Source organism: Sphaeramia orbicularis, chromosome 16 (genome assembly GCF_902148855.1).
Source record: "Sphaeramia orbicularis chromosome 16, fSphaOr1.1, whole genome shotgun sequence".
Taxonomy (NCBI): Eukaryota; Metazoa; Chordata; class Actinopteri; order Kurtiformes; family Apogonidae; genus Sphaeramia; species Sphaeramia orbicularis.
The window spans coordinates 8,831,403-8,847,285 of NC_043972.1; the positions used below are offsets into that span (position 1 = coordinate 8,831,403).

The following is a 15,883-nucleotide window of genomic DNA, read 5'->3' on the forward strand; positions in this document are numbered from 1 at the left end:
AGATGTTTATTAGACCTTTTAACAATATCCAAATAGAATATTTTGCTGTATTATTTTATTTATGATATATTTTTGTTTCACATTTGATGCATTGGGGGTTTTTATAAAGCACCTTATACACCTGCAGTATCAAATTTGATACGCACATTTTTAACACAATTTAACTAGAACCATAAAGAATCAATTATCAGGTATCTGTGTATTGTGTCAGTACATGAAGTACTTATTTTAAAAAATGAATAACAATATAAATGTTCTTCTTAATGTAACTTTTTGAAAATTACTAGTGATGTAGTTCTTGAGACCGGTCTCGAGACCGATTTTTTTGTGCTCTTGGTCTTGTCACGGACTCACCTAATTTGGTCTCAGTCTTGTCTTGGTCTCAGACATAGCAGTTTCGATGGGACTTGTACAAAAGCCGCATCATCACAGAATAGAATCATTATTTTTTACGCATCCTCTTCAAGACATAAGGACAATAAGATAGAAAAGATAACATGAATTTGATTGAACCAGTCATGACACTTTACAGTAATGCCTTTTGCTCTACAGTTGATAAGAGTAATCATGTCATGTCAATTCTAACTCTAGTCTGTTTTTGGTCTTGGTCTTGGACTTGGTCTCGACAAGGCTTGGTCTTGGTCTAGCCGGTCTTGACTACAACACTAAAAATGACCAAATACTTTCCTACAAAAAGTGTGTAATGATTTAATGATAGCAGCCATATTGAAAATGGCCAAAAAAAGTCCTTCCACCACTTTCAGTGGGATGATTATCCACCAGGGGGCAGAAAACATGTATCAGGTCACATACAACTGGATTTTAATGAAAGAATTGATCTTGTTGTTAAGATAGAGGTCTCAGAACCTGGCGTAGCAAATATGATACAAATGGTTTTATAGGGTTAATGTGTTCAATTTATCTACTAAACCCTGAAAACGACATGACAGATGATTGATTAATTGTTGTATTTGATGTAAAGTGTAGCTTAAACAGTGTGCAAGTGAGGTGTTACACATGTAGAATTGTCGAATGTGTTTGCTTACTGTAGTTTTAAGTTTACACCTTATGTAAAAATCTGTTTGTGAACTTAATGGAACGCAAAATACTGTTAGTCATATTCATTACTTTCAGGTATCGGTCCCACGATTCATTCTATGACATGTTAGTGTTGCGTGAACTACTGAGTGTTGATTAGGGAATAGTAAGTATGTGCGAGGGAGCAGATTCGCACACAGTCTCTCACCCTTTATGTTTGCAGTGAAAACTGGGATGAATGTAGCTGTTCGGTGCCATGGGGCTGTCCTATAGGAGGCGGGAGTTTCACACACATATAGAAATGACATGAGCCAATTGTAACATGTTTTGTTTTGGGGTTTTTTACTTCATACAATCACGTTGCTCACATGATGTGTGTCTGAAATGTTGGCAAATACATGTGTGACAAATCAACCAGTATATCCTTGTACAACAGGTGTAAAGGGAAGAGGATTTTTTAAATTTATTTGTTCAATCTGATACTGAGCTGGATTAACATAGAATAGAATAGAATAGAATAGAATAGAATAGAATAGAATAGAATAGAATAGAATAGAATAGAATAGAAAAGGCTTTATTGTCATTACACTAGTTGTGCAACGAAATTGCAGGTGGTCTCTACCAGCAACAGAGCACTTACATCTAAATAACACAAAAAGGTACAGATATATATTAAAAATATATGAAATAGTGTGCAATCAAAATATTATAACCTTTATTTAACGAGGAAAAAAGCTTATTGAGATTAAAAAATCTCTTTTTCAAGAGTGTCCTGGCCAACACAGCAGCAGCAGAAGTTACACAAAATAGAAATCACAGCCAAACATCTGCACAAAAAATATACATAAAACACAATGAAATTCAGTACTAAAAACAAAGTTAAAACTGATAAGAACATACATATAAAACATCACCATTATTTTACAAGGTACTAAAAGTATAACAACAATGTTCCTTAAAAGCAGGGGTCACCAATCCTGGTCCTCAAGGGCCGGTATCCTCCATGTTTTAGATATTTCCCTGTTCCCACACACCTGACAGTCGTTATCAGGCTTCTGCAGAGCTTGATGATAGGCTTATGGTTTGAATCAGGTGTGTTGGAAGCGGGATACATCTAAAACAAGCAGGATACCGGCCCTTGAGGACCAGGATTGGTGACCCCTGCTTTAAAGCATCTCAAAGCCAAACCCAATTCAATCAATTAGAAAAACATCTATACGAAACATATATATAGAAATATGTGCAAATTAGACGTATACTGCACAAAAGGGTAAAATTAAAAAATATATATATAAATGTGGTATAAAAATTTACAAATGTAACAGTGTAAACAGTGCAAATGTAATGGATGGAAGATTCAAGACTGTATCCCTCATGTCCAGGGTCCCTCTGAGGTTGGAGGTGATAATACTGACTCTGGCTCGTCCTCATGTCTTAATGTTTTAATTTCATGGCTTTAATGATGAACAGTAAAGTTCAGTGTCATTATACATCCAATTCCATGAAAGACTTGCCCAAACTGAGTGTCTGCAGCCTCTTTTACAGTCAAGAAAGAAAGAAAAAAATACATCCTCTCTGAATTCTCTGGTTTTGGACGTAATAAAAACTTATCTAGTCCTTATCAGGCTGTAAATTTAGCTTCATGTGTAAAACAACACACGCCAGATTCCACAGTATCATTATTTATGTAGTTTTGCACTTGGTTTTGTTTTAATTTTGTATTATCTTTGGATGTATTTTGTTTAGTTTGTCTGATTTTATACAGTTTGACTTCATAGCTAGTTCTGTAGAGCTAACCATTAAGGCTATTATTATTTAGAAGGGGGCAGGGATATAAGATTTTCTTCATCCTGTTCCTTTTCAAGCATGGGTGTGTACATGTTTGCTCACCTGATGATTATTGAATGTCTGCTGATGAAATGCACATCCATGAATGAAATAAATTAAATGATAAAATGGAAAAAAAAAAAAAAAAGTAAAGATGGCGTCACATTAGACTCTAGAATACTCTGGTCTATGGAGAAATTTTTGGTTGAATCAAATAGTACGAGGTGTCCAGGTCATGTAGCTGCAAAACAAACTCCTCCTATATTCTCCATCACAGTGTTGACAGGTGATATGGCAGTTGTGGTGCTGTGCATTATGGCCAAACATCTCCACTTTTGTTTGTCTGTCCTAGAAATGTTATGTCTTGTTCAGGTGCAACTTTGCTGCCATGTTTTTCAGAAAGAAGGTTTCTCCTGGCCACCCATCCAATAAGCCATACTTATTCCATCCTTATTCCTTTTTCCATCTTCCATCCATGCCAACTGAGGCATGTAGTGCATTTCATGTTTTTTGCGGTCTTAAAAGTTTTCCATTTGCTGCAGCAATTGCTTTTCTAAGCTCATTGCTGATGTCTTTCCTCCTTTGCGTTGCGTTAACATACACTTGAATACTCCTGACCAGAAAACCGCTGAAACTTCGGCTTTAATGGAGGTGGTTACACTTGCTGATGATCAATGCATTAAGAGAATTTGCTCAGCAGCACCTTGGCGCTACTTAGCTTCTTAATTCATATGGAAGCAGTAAGGGTCGACTCAATTTTGGCATAATTATTGTCAAATAAATAATGACCAGTGGAATCTTTTTTGTGTTGTTTCACATTTGAGGTTACATTTTGATGATTGTAGAGCCTGATAAGGACCAGGTGATATTTTTTTATTATTTCCTCATAGGAAATTGTAGAATTCAAATGGGATATTATTTCTTTTTTCTCATGACTGCAAACAAACTACATTGCAATAGTGTTTTATTCTGAATGGGACCCATTCCCCTCTGTGTGACATTATTATATATATATTAAATATTATATCTTCCGAACCCTCCTCTACCAGACTAAAAGACCTATCATACAGTCTGCTTTGGTTTGTAGACTGAGCTAACAGCGTCATTAGCTTAGCCTAGCCTGCAAACTTATTTAAAGGAGTGATATTTTGCTTTTTTAAATGGAATTATGCATTTTCAAACATTTCCCTGTGATCTACATAAACTGTAAATGCTCTGCTTGGGTCTGAATTCTTCATTAATTCAACTCCACTGGTCCATCTTCAACCCTATTTCTGAGTAATGACACCAGAAAAGTGGTTTTGAGCGGTGGCCCTTTAAATGCACATGACCCCACCCCCTTCCAGGTTATTGATTGTGCTGCTCTGTTTTGTTCTGCCACTTGAGTTCGTTAATACAACCAACGACTGAACATTTTAGGTAATTGGCTTGAAGTTCTAACATATTTTCAGTTTTTACTACAACCACTGCTGCTGACAAACAATTACTGCGAGAAATGTTCGTCGGAAGTCTTGACCTTATATGTGAAAATTTCATGACGTAACTAGTTGTAAAACATAACAAATTAAGACGGAATTGAAACAGGTTGTAGAAATCCACTCGGTTTTTGCCGGAATGTTTATGTTTATGTTTACGCATTTGGCAGACGCTTTTTTCCAAAGCGACTTACAGGGGAAAAGCAATTAAATCACTCAATCAATCAAATTTTATTTATATAGTGCCAGATCACAAAAAGTTATCTCTTGACATTTTATATATAGAGTTGGTCAAAACCAGACTCTAAGTCAATTCTACAGAAACCCAACAGAATCCTCCTGGAGCAAACACTTGTGACTGGTGACAGTGGCGAGGAAAAACTTCCCTTTAACAGGCAGAAACCTCGAGCAGACCCAGACTCCTGGAGGATGGCCGTCTGCCTTGACCAGTTGGGGTTAAAGAGAGAGGGTAGAGAAGGGGAAAAAGAGAGAGCGATAGAGATAGGGACTGGGGGAGAGGGGGAGAAGGGGGGAGTAGGGGGAGACACATGGAGGCGGTTGAGGATAAGTGAGTGGTGATGATGAGGGCAGGGAAGAGGCCGGACCACCGCAGCAGGTCCAGAGATAATCGTGAAAGAATCTGTGGTTGTCCTGGGAAAAACCTTATTAGAATATTTAAAATGGAATGTTTGAAAGTGCTAGGACAGGAGGTGCTCTCGGAAGAGCTGGGTCTTCAGGAGCTTCTTGAAGATAGGCAGGGATGACTCTGTTCTTGTAGCACTTGGTAGAGCGTTCCACCAACGTGGAACGACCCATGAAAAGAGCCTGGAATGAATATTAAGATAGCTTTCCAGCACCTGGAGGGTTCAAATTCAAACTTTTTGAACTATTACAGTCCCCAAATACACAAATAAATGTACCAAAGACTAATAAAAGTAGGTTTAGATAAATATGACCCCTTTAACATGTTCAACTGTTGCATGAGGTTAGATGCTTTGGAATGAATCTAATTTACTTTCATTCACTATTGTGGAAACACACAGTATGTAATGTCTGCTTTGAGGGGTGTTTCAGTTAAAACAGTAATAAAAGATGCAGTAGTAGGCTTTGTAGCGTGGATTCCTGGGAGCTGTTTTCACCAGCAGTGCTGATGAAGATCTGACGTGGTGCAGAAATTAGGTGCACAAACAAGGTGATGTAGTAATATTTTATTCACATTACATTTCCATTTATTATTCAGTTGAATATCATGCCATTTTACTGGAAGAGTAGAAGTAGAATAGAGGAAATATTAACCTTAATGTTGGGCAAAAGGGATGTGATGAAAAGCAACTTGTAATCAGAAGGGTCACCAGTTCGATTCCCCTGACTGGTAGAGAAATTGCGGTTTATAGTCCCCTGAGCAAGGCACTTAACCCCTCATTGACTCTCCAGGTGCGTGACATGGCAGCCCACTACTCCTAGTCTGCAGTGTGTGGTGTGTTCCTGCATGTTCAGGTTAAATGCAGAGGGTCAATTTTCGTGTAAAGATAAAGATTCTTATTCTTAAATTGTTAGAAACATTTGCTACAGAAGAGCACATGTCAATAAAAAAACACTAGAGCAAAGGAAATGTACACAATATAAATCTGGTACACATGTTAATGGAGCCTTATGTTAGTAATAGGGTGATTCTCTTTTTGCAGCAACATTTCATGTCCACATGTTTCACTTACCCAGATTTTTTCAAATATGTGCCAAATATTTACAACAAAGTAATTTAATTATGTAAGTGTTTGTCATCATTTAAACATAAATGAAATGCATTTTAAATATTATTTTGTATTTTACACACCTTTTTTGTGGCACACACACTCAGTTTCCTTGTGTCCCACAGTGCCATGTAACCAACTTCCTCCAGAAGTATGTCATAAAATTATAGTTTTTTTTTTTTTTCTTTAATAATTTGATAGACTAGACTAAACTTTATTTTATTATGAAATTGAATCTGGTGAAACTGTATTTCTCATTTACTATTTTCTTCATATTGTACATGTCCTAGTTGTAATTTTCCACCCTGTTATAATGTGCTTAATTTCCTTAAAAAAAGCAATGTAGTTCCATAAAAAAAAAACATTTACAGGAAGTGACATCATTTGTTTTTAGTGGGAATTAAACTAGGGAAACTGAAGTAAGCTTCAACTGTCACTCTCACCTTACTTTTTTTTATATCTTAAACATGTTACACCTGTATGTCTCACCCTTAAAGTTCCACCCTGTAATGAGAAATTATGGGAAATGTTAATTCAGTAGAATCAGTAGAATTAAAAAAAAAAAAAGAAGTTAGATTTAGTTATTAAAGGTGTGTTAATCTAGTGAAGGTTAGCTAGCTAAATTTTGATCAGTTAAAGAGCTACAGCTGGATTAGCCAAAAATAAAAAATAAAAAATCCACCCTGTCATGTTCCATCCTGTTATGTCCATGAACCCAACAGGGTGGAAGTTGCGAAGAGAGAGCAATAATTATTATTATTATCATCATCTTTATTTTTAGAGCACTTTTCAAACAAATACAATTACGATGGTAAAGATGAGAATAAAGGTTAGTAATAATAAAAGTTGAGTAAGCAGTTCAGGATGTTTTGTGGTAAAAGTACTTTATCTGGAGGGAGTTAAAAATCGGTGATTTCCTCATCCTGATTTACCCACTGACAAACTAAAGTGTTACACCTTTTGTTTATTTTATGACTAACTCGGACGTCATATTCCAGTGTTATTATGGACTTGGGTTTTCTGTAGAGGGGCTGTTACATTGATCAGCTTAACAAACAAAACAGGTGACAAACTCTAAAGCCTTACTAAGCTAGTTTTCACTCAGTTCCATCTTGATCCTGCAGATACCCCCCTTCTTGCACTCTCTCCCTCTCTCTCCCTCTCTCTCTCTTTGGTTCTCTATGTCTCTCTATCTTTCTACCACCCACTCTTTTATCCACACGGGATCGAAAAAACATTTGAATTTTCCCTCAATGCTTCCTCACTGCTAAGGCGTTTGTGTGCTTTTTTTTTTTTTCTAACCGTATTTTTCTTCTTTTTTTTATTTTTTTTTTTTAAAGACTCCAGTCACATCCGCAATCCCGCGGCCCTATAAGGAGCTTTCACGCTTTTTGGTTTGCTTTAGATGTTTAATACCCCCTCTCTTTTGTGTCAGGGAGCCGGAGAGGCGTTAAGAAGCGCTGATAAACCCCACTTAGATCCCTTCCTGGCCCGTCACCCCGGCCTGCCGGGCCGCTTTAGCAGGGAACTGATCTGTGACGGCCTGCCACTCAAACTGAGCACTTCTGAAGGCTGACACAATGGAGTGAGCAACACACCAGAGGGCCTGGGGGTGGGTGGGGTGGGGAGGGGACGGAGGGAGTGTGAGGCGGAGGAGGGAGAGGAGGCCAAGAGGTGCCCTAAAAGAAGGCTAGAGGAGGGGCCACAGTGTATCTCTCTGTTATCTTTTTTCCTTTTTTTCCCCCAATTTATGCAATTCCCCCTCCCTCCCTGTGCTGCTCACCACTGTAGAGCATGATATTTATTTATTTTAACATGTCTCTTTGTTGGTTCTTATTTAACTGTTTATCTTCCGGTTGTCAGCAGTACACACTCAAGCCCCCTCTCCTCTGTCTATAGAAGGGACCATCAGTCTGGCAGCTAAAGATGAGAGATTGAATGTAGAAGCAGAGTTAGACTGAGTGGGTTAAGGATCAGATAGTGGATCAGCAGAGCATCGGGGTCCGGGGTGATGCTGCCGCTGCTGCTGCTGCTGCTGGGGGTGGGGGCGGTGGTGGGGGTGATTCATGTGGCATAATGTGTCCACCCAGAGCCGAGGCCGACAGAGTGTCAGAAAGCACAGCGCTGTGATTGACAGGCAAAGGGGATGTGCTGAAGGAGTGAGAGGAGGGAAGGGGTAGGGGGGGTGGGGGGCTGCGACCACTGCCGCTGCCATTGCCATCACTTTCCCAGGGGGCTGTGGGTGGGTAGCGAAGCCCAAAATGTCAGCGCTGATATCTGTGCAGCTCGGCTCGTATCAGACTGCTGCAGCTGCCTGCCATCCACCCCATCCACTCATTCATATAGAGACATGGGAGTATTATGTACACACATCAGCTTGGGGGGTGGGGGGTGGGGGGGTACACACAAACCCACTCACACCCACACTTTTCTTTTCTGTGCTTTCACACTACATTCTACAATCACTCACTGCTGAGGTATAGAGCTAAAGATATAGTCATGCAAAGACATACATCCTCCTTGAGCTGTGTGCAGATATATGTGCACGTACACTCGATATTTATGTTTTCTCATATTCACATCAGGATTCTACCTCATCTGTGCACTTTCTTCTTTTCTTACTGATAATGATTTGTATATTTAATAGCACAGCTTTTTTTTTTTGTCTCTGTAGATTCCTGTTTTTCATTAAGCTTCATGTTTTATTTGTTGCTTAAGTTCCATCTACTCACTTTGTGTTACGACGCGTGTCAAGTAACCCCTAAGACGATGTGATTTCTTATTATTTCATTAATTTAATTTGTCAAATGTGTGTCTTTTGTTTGGTAATGTTACTGTTTGTTCACCCAGTTGTACATATATGTGCGTTCTGTCTCTATACCTGTTGTGTGTGTGTGTGTGTGCGTGCGTGTGTGTGTGTTTGTGTGTGTGGTTCCTATATGTCACAGCAGGATGATGAATGCGCTGACAGTGGAAGGGTCAGTGTCACAGACAGTATGGTCAATTGCCCCTCGTCCCCTGAGTCTAACCTTGAGCAACACTCTCTAAAGAGTCAGAATGCCATTAAAGCCCACGCATACACACACACACACACACATACACCCATACACACACGCACACATACACACACGTTCCCCAGTGAGTGTGTGCCATTAGTAGCTGGCAGGGCCTGGTTTGACAGAGAGCGATTAGCTCCCTATCATGTGTATTGATCACTGTGTTGGCTGCTCCTCTAGGGGGGGGGTTGGAGGGGTTTTACAAGGTAGTTGGTGTATACACACACACACACATATTAAAGCCACATCCCTGTTATCCATGTAGTTATTTCTGCTTTGTCATTTTTTAATATATTCAAATAACAGAAAGAAAAAGTATCTGTGCACCTTCAGATACAGTGTATATACAAGACATAATGTTTAAGTTAAGTTTTATTTAGTATTATTTATATTATGGAAACACATTTTGGATTGATAGGTCCTAAGATGCTACATGGAAACTTTTTTGGAATATGTTGAGCATTACAATTAACAAAATTGTAGACATATGACAGCTGTGAATGGATCTGTGTTATTGTGATTTATTTTTTTGCTAAAACACACACCCTTATGAAGCTGCATGATGTAGGGAGATGGGAGCTGTTAGGACTTGGTAGATCTTGTTAAAATTGAGTTTGCATCTGTATGTATTCAGATTCAGACTACTTTATTATGTATATTACATTGGGTTACAAAAAAAAATGTTTTTTGCAAGTTGTCTAGGTTTTTTCAACTGAATTAGGACCATTTTGCACCGCTAAATCCAAAAATGACATCTGTTTTTCTCAATCAGGTCAGGTTTTTTTGCTAATTTGATTTTGAAAAATTTGATCTTCTCACAAAATATAATAGTTAATACCAAAATAAGACTGGTAAGCACACTTTATGAAACTTGTGACTTGATTCCTGTTAGGTACAATGGTGTATTCACCTCAGATGTAGCAGAATACGTCAGGCTTATTTTTGCAAGATCTTCTAGTCGAAGCCATTTCATTCACCTGTAATATCAAAAAAACCATTAATCATAAATTGGCAAAAGTAAAATCTTCAGAACTTGTTTATTGCAAGAAATATGAAAGAATTTTGTATCATATGATGTGAAAATGCCCATAAATGTAAGCAAAAATGTTAAAAAGCCAATATGTAGCATAGTTCAGAAAGTTGACCTGATTGAGCAAAATTAATGTGATTTTTGGATTCAGCACACCAAAATTATCCAAAATCAGCTCAAAAAACTTAAACAATAAATTTGTTGTTGACCAGTATTATTATTATTGTTTATACTTTATTGCTTCATGTTAGCATCATGGTGCCACTGTACTTCAAAGTTATGGTATATAGTTTTATCACTTTGACTTTCTTTTATTTTATCTAGTCTTTTGATACGCATATACGGTCAGTTTTGCAGTGACACAAATGGACTCTACACAAATGTGATATATTTGCCAATAAAGACTTTGAAACTTTTGAAACTCCAAACCAGACACTGATGTCACTTCTAGACATCTAGACGCTACACGGACACTACACACCATATACAACCTCACTTTCAATCAGTTCCGGTCATACTGTATTTATATAATTACACCGATTTAATTATATCCCGTGTCCTGTTCCGCTTCACAGTTCTTTTCTGTTTAAGGTCTTTTGTGTTCAACACGATGTACGTCGTACAGCGCTAACTGCCTTTAACCCAAACCCATCTTCCAGTGATAGTTTAGACCAGCTCTTGTTAATTGAGTCTAATTAAAGAACATGAAGGGGAATAAAGCAGGCAGGCTTTTAGGACATAAAAGACTGCAGCCGCCTCTCAATAGTATTTATTTTCAACCTCTTCCACTCTGATTTAAGTGTAAGAGGACAATAGTGGCCTGACACTGATATGTGATTGTGTGTGTGTGTGTGTCTGTGATCTGTTGTTTGATTTAGTGCGCCCACCTTCACAAGGATCAGCCTCTTATCAGATCAAAGCGGTCTATGAAAGAACGTGTGTGTGTGTGTCTGTCCGTGATCTTGTGCGTAGTGGAGGATGGAGGCGTAGGTGAGGCGGGGGTGTTTTTGTTGCTTTTAACCCAGGACAATAGGACCGCAAAGGAAAGAGCGAGCGAGTGTTCTTTGAACTAATGAAGAGGAAACCTTTTACTCTCCTCCATAAAAATCCCCAACTCTCCCTCTGCTGTGGATTTCCTTCCCTTTTAAAATAGAACCAGACACCAGGAAATGGAATATTTTTCTTTCTTCATGCTTTTCGCTGGTTTACTGTCCTACTCCTAAATCCACAATGTCACACAAAAAATCATAGAAAGCTCCAAAGGTTCACTGTATGGACAAAAGTATTGGGACACGTTGAATTCGGGTGTTTCTTTTCTAACAGGGGTCTGGGATACAAACCAATAATAATAAGAAATGTCATAATAGTTTTACATTGTGATAAATGTCACTGCATCGCAGTGGTTAGTTTTGTTTTAATTGTTATCTTTGCTTCCAAAATGCTTCAGAGATGTTTTTTTTTTCTCAATTTCTCTCAGTATTCTTTTTTTTTTTTATCCATGACTATGATTTTAAATGTTTTACCTCTAAATTTCTAAAATATTTTTCATGCTCTGACTGTAAATAATAATTTTCTCTCACAATTAACCACCTACTTCCTTCACATCTTTCGTTAAACTCTAAGGAAATATTGATGTTTATACCTAAAATCAGCATGAACAGCACATCTTATGAGCTTTAGCCATGATGTGTCCCAATATCTTTGTCCACATACTTTATATGAATATGAATATTTCCTCAAAGTTTAACATATTTATTCCAATATAAAACTATATTATGACATTTATCATTGTTGTTTTGTAGCCCAGACCCATGTTAGAAAAGAAACACCTGAATTCAACGTGTCCCAATACTTTTGTCCATATAGTGTATTTGGGGCATGGATGTCATTTGTTTATTTATTTTTACATTTAATCCTTAAAAGTAATTTGTTTGTTCAGGTGAAGTGGGTCCAGATGCAGCAGAGTCTCTACAGGGACAAACGGTCTGCAGTGACAGGACGGAACTACAACAGCATGAACAGTGAGTTTGGACATTTTTACATCTTTTTATTCTTACAGTATTACAGGTATTAAAATCCTTTAAACAAAGTCTACATATGAACTAATACTCCACTATCATTCTGAATTTAACAAGTGTTATCTATATTATAGAAGCCAAGTGGCCTCTGTGTGTGTGCGTGTGTGTGTGTCTGGGGATTCGCACGAAATCCGTATAGAGCTGACTGCTGTAGTTTGTCATATTTGTGTATTTTTGGTCATGGAACAGACTAGCAAAAACGGAAAGTTGATAGGACCAAGATTTTGGGAGATATTAGTAATTTTGGAAGACAATAGCTTTACAATCACGTTGCTATACCCAGAACGCTTTGGCGGTGACTGCTGGGCAAATGTGGTACAGCATGCATGAATACATAACAGCATAAAAACTACCACATCTAGAACCCATGGGTCCCCATGGGTCAACGTGGTAGTTGTAATGTATATTGGGCCATTTACCAATTCAGATATGCTGATATTATTCCAGTTTTATGAGGATCCTTTGGACACGTTTACAGTGCATCTGAAAAATGAATCCAATTTGTATATTTTACTGCAGGTTATGACACATGACCTCTGTTTTCAGTCAGTTGGAGTTAAGACAAAGGTCCTTTCTGGTGGACATGGATGCTCCGAAGCAAAGTCCAGATCATCTTTTGTACAATTTTTCTCTGTTTTAATGAAAAAACGTTTGAATTTACTCTGAGCTGTTTTCAATCAGTCGTTCATATTTATTTATTTAGCGCCAAATCATGACAAAAGTTATCTCGTGACACTTCACATATCGAGCCGGTCGAAACCAAACGCTCAAGCCAATTTACAGAAACCCAACAGAATCCTCCAGGAGCGAACACTTGTGACTGGTGACAGTGGTGAGGAAAAACTTCAAAAAACCAAGTGGGGTAAAGGAGGAGAAAGAGAGAGAGAAATAGAGAGAGACTGGGGGAAGGGGGGAGTGGGGAGTGGGAGGAGACGCATGGATGCAGTTGATGCACAGATAACTGAACTAGAACTGTCAAAAGAAGATCAGCTGGTGTTAGTATAATTCCTAAAAACCAGAACAAAGGTCCATAACTGTTAATACTACTACTAGATAACAAGTATTAACAGTGGATATACTGCTACTACAACAGTTAGTACAAATAATGGAAACCTCTACCATCTATGGAACTACATTATAAACACTATCACAACTATATGGATAAATGAGTGATGACGATGAAGGTGAAAATGAAAATAAAACCCATGGAGTTTGATAAATGACTGGATGGAGACACTTAGTTTATGTTCAGTTAGAGATATATTTTGCTGAAAAAGTCAGTTCATCTTCAGTTTTCTGTGTTCTGATATAATAACCGTTGAAGCTTTAATGAATGGCTACATGATCAGTTGATTAAATATTGGAAAATACCGGATTTTCACTGAAAAATGCAAAATGCAGGCAATGATACACTGTAAAAAAAACGACTGTGTAATTAACACCAAAAAGTTGCATGAATTGCAACATGAAAAAACTGTAAGTGACAATACAATGCAAAGTTGTTTATCTGCAAAGATTTTTGGGTTAACGATTAAATCAAATATAGCTGTAGTTTTTACAGGAAGAGTGCGTTAACAAAACCAGATTTGTATGTAGAAATGATGTATTTCTATTGTTTTTTTTTTTAGAAAATAAAATTGGAAATTGAAAAACAATGCGGTGCTGTTTAAATTGCAAGACCATAATGTCAAAATAACAGCATATTTGCTTTTTTTAAATTAAAAAAACGTATTAAAAAAAGTAAACATTTACAATTTAATGTTTTAAACTTGTAAATTAAGGGGTTGGTAGAGTTGGTAGAGTGGCTCGTCCAATAACCAAAGGGTTGGTGGTTCGAATCCTGGTTCCGACTGTCCATATGTCAAAGTGTCCATGGAAGACACTGAACCTTAAATTGTTCCAGTTGGACCTGGTGGCTTTGGAAAGTGCTTTCGACACCATGAAGGTGTAGAAAATGCGCTAAATAAGTGCAATCCATTTACCATTTAAATCCAATGTTCAATCTACGTGTTAAAAATGTTAAATCTACATGTTACTCCATAAATATGTTTACAGTTGGATGTGTTTGTTACTGTATTGTTCTGGTAACCACAGTAAAAACAGGATTTTTTTTTACAGTGTATGATTATAAATGGTGATAAATCAATATAATTTGAAGGTCACCACAAGAATGGTTCTAGGTCTTTAATGGTTAAAACTCTCGATCTAAAGCACTATTTGTGTATTAATGAGAGACACAGAAATGAAGAAGAGAACTGTATATCGTGTCCAAACTATTGCTCAGTCCTGATTGGTGGATTGAAGGACGTGACGAGAGAAGAGAGTAGAACAGCACAAAACCAAAAAACTTCAAAAAACATAAATACAGAAATGACTCACATGTGACCACTGACCTTCCAGAAGAGTCTGTTTTGTACACTACAGGACTCTGAGCTTTATAAGAAACATCTGCATCATTTAAGCATCGTAGGAGTCACGACTGACAGCTTCAGAATCCACACAAATACCCTGGAGCTGTGAGCCTCCAGCAGAGATCAGGATGATGCGTCTCGCTGTGTAGAATCGGCAGAGATCCCCTTTAGGAAACATTTAACCCCTCATCACACTGCACATGTGTACGCCGAGGTGTTTAAGTAAACTGTGGGTGTGGGTGTGACCCAGTAGCATTGTATCAGTGAGGCGGATGCAGAATCACCCTTTGTAATCAATCTTATGAACAATTTCTTGGCTCTAAATTCTCCCTCTTTTATACATACATAGACAGACTGTTCATCAAGTACAGTACGATGCAAAAGTCTAAGGCCACCGTTAGATTTGTTCATCATAATGACCACATGTAAAGATTATTCAACCTATGTATATAGACATAGACTTTGTCATTCAGATTTACATCAAAATAAGATTTTGATGCAATGTCTCAGGGGGCAGGGGAATAAATAAAACAGACACTATATATACACAAGATAAAATAAATATACATATAAAAAGTATGTACCAAGTAAAAAAAGCTATGTTCCAAGTAATAGAAAGTACAATTCAGTAATAAAAACCCTGATTCGAGTAAAATTATACAGAAAGTATACCCGGTATGTCAGCTGGAAGAAATACAACATTTAAAAACATTAAAAGCAAGATTAAATGTAGAAGAAATATGTATATTATAGAAGTTATATGGGATCATCTGGACAGAGAAAATGATAAAAGACAGTGTAAAGAAAATCTCTGGGATGTTCTGCATGAAGCCTGGTTTAATATGTGAGTAAATTATTTAAGAAAACTTCCACATCATCAACTTGAGAGTTTAATATGGAACTCATACTAAATACTGACTTTTACCTGTAGAAGCCAATTAATTTGAATTTATTTACTGTTTAAATACTGTGCACATATTCCGTGCCTTACCTTGTTATGTCTTAACCCATAAAGACCCAGTGCTACTTTTGTGTCAGTTCCCAAAGGAAATTTCCTCTCTATTTAACCTTTCTTAAGTGATTTATCACCATTTATTATAATATTATCCTCTGTACTTTGCATTTTATCAGTATAAATCAGGTATTTTCCTATACTTAATTCACTGACCATGTAGATGTTCATAAAAGCTCAAATTAAAGTTGAGGGTTATTGTATC

The 15,883-nt window shown here is 37.4% G+C and overlaps 1 protein-coding gene across 4 annotated transcripts in view; it reads left to right on the forward strand.

The window, feature by feature from the left end:
- Window positions 1-15,883, forward strand: part of LOC115436361 (endoprotease bli-like) — a 313,286-nt gene that overhangs the window by 37,089 nt on the left and 260,314 nt on the right. For all 4 annotated transcript variants that reach the window (XR_003937806.1, XM_030159218.1, XM_030159217.1 and 1 more), the window contains one exon: window positions 12,117-12,198. Coding sequence is in view for 3 of the 4 variants with exons in the window: in XM_030159218.1 (XP_030015078.1) it covers window positions 12,117-12,198 (82 nt within the window). In the remaining variant the exon portion in view is untranslated. The remainder of the gene's footprint in view (window positions 1-12,116; window positions 12,199-15,883) is intronic.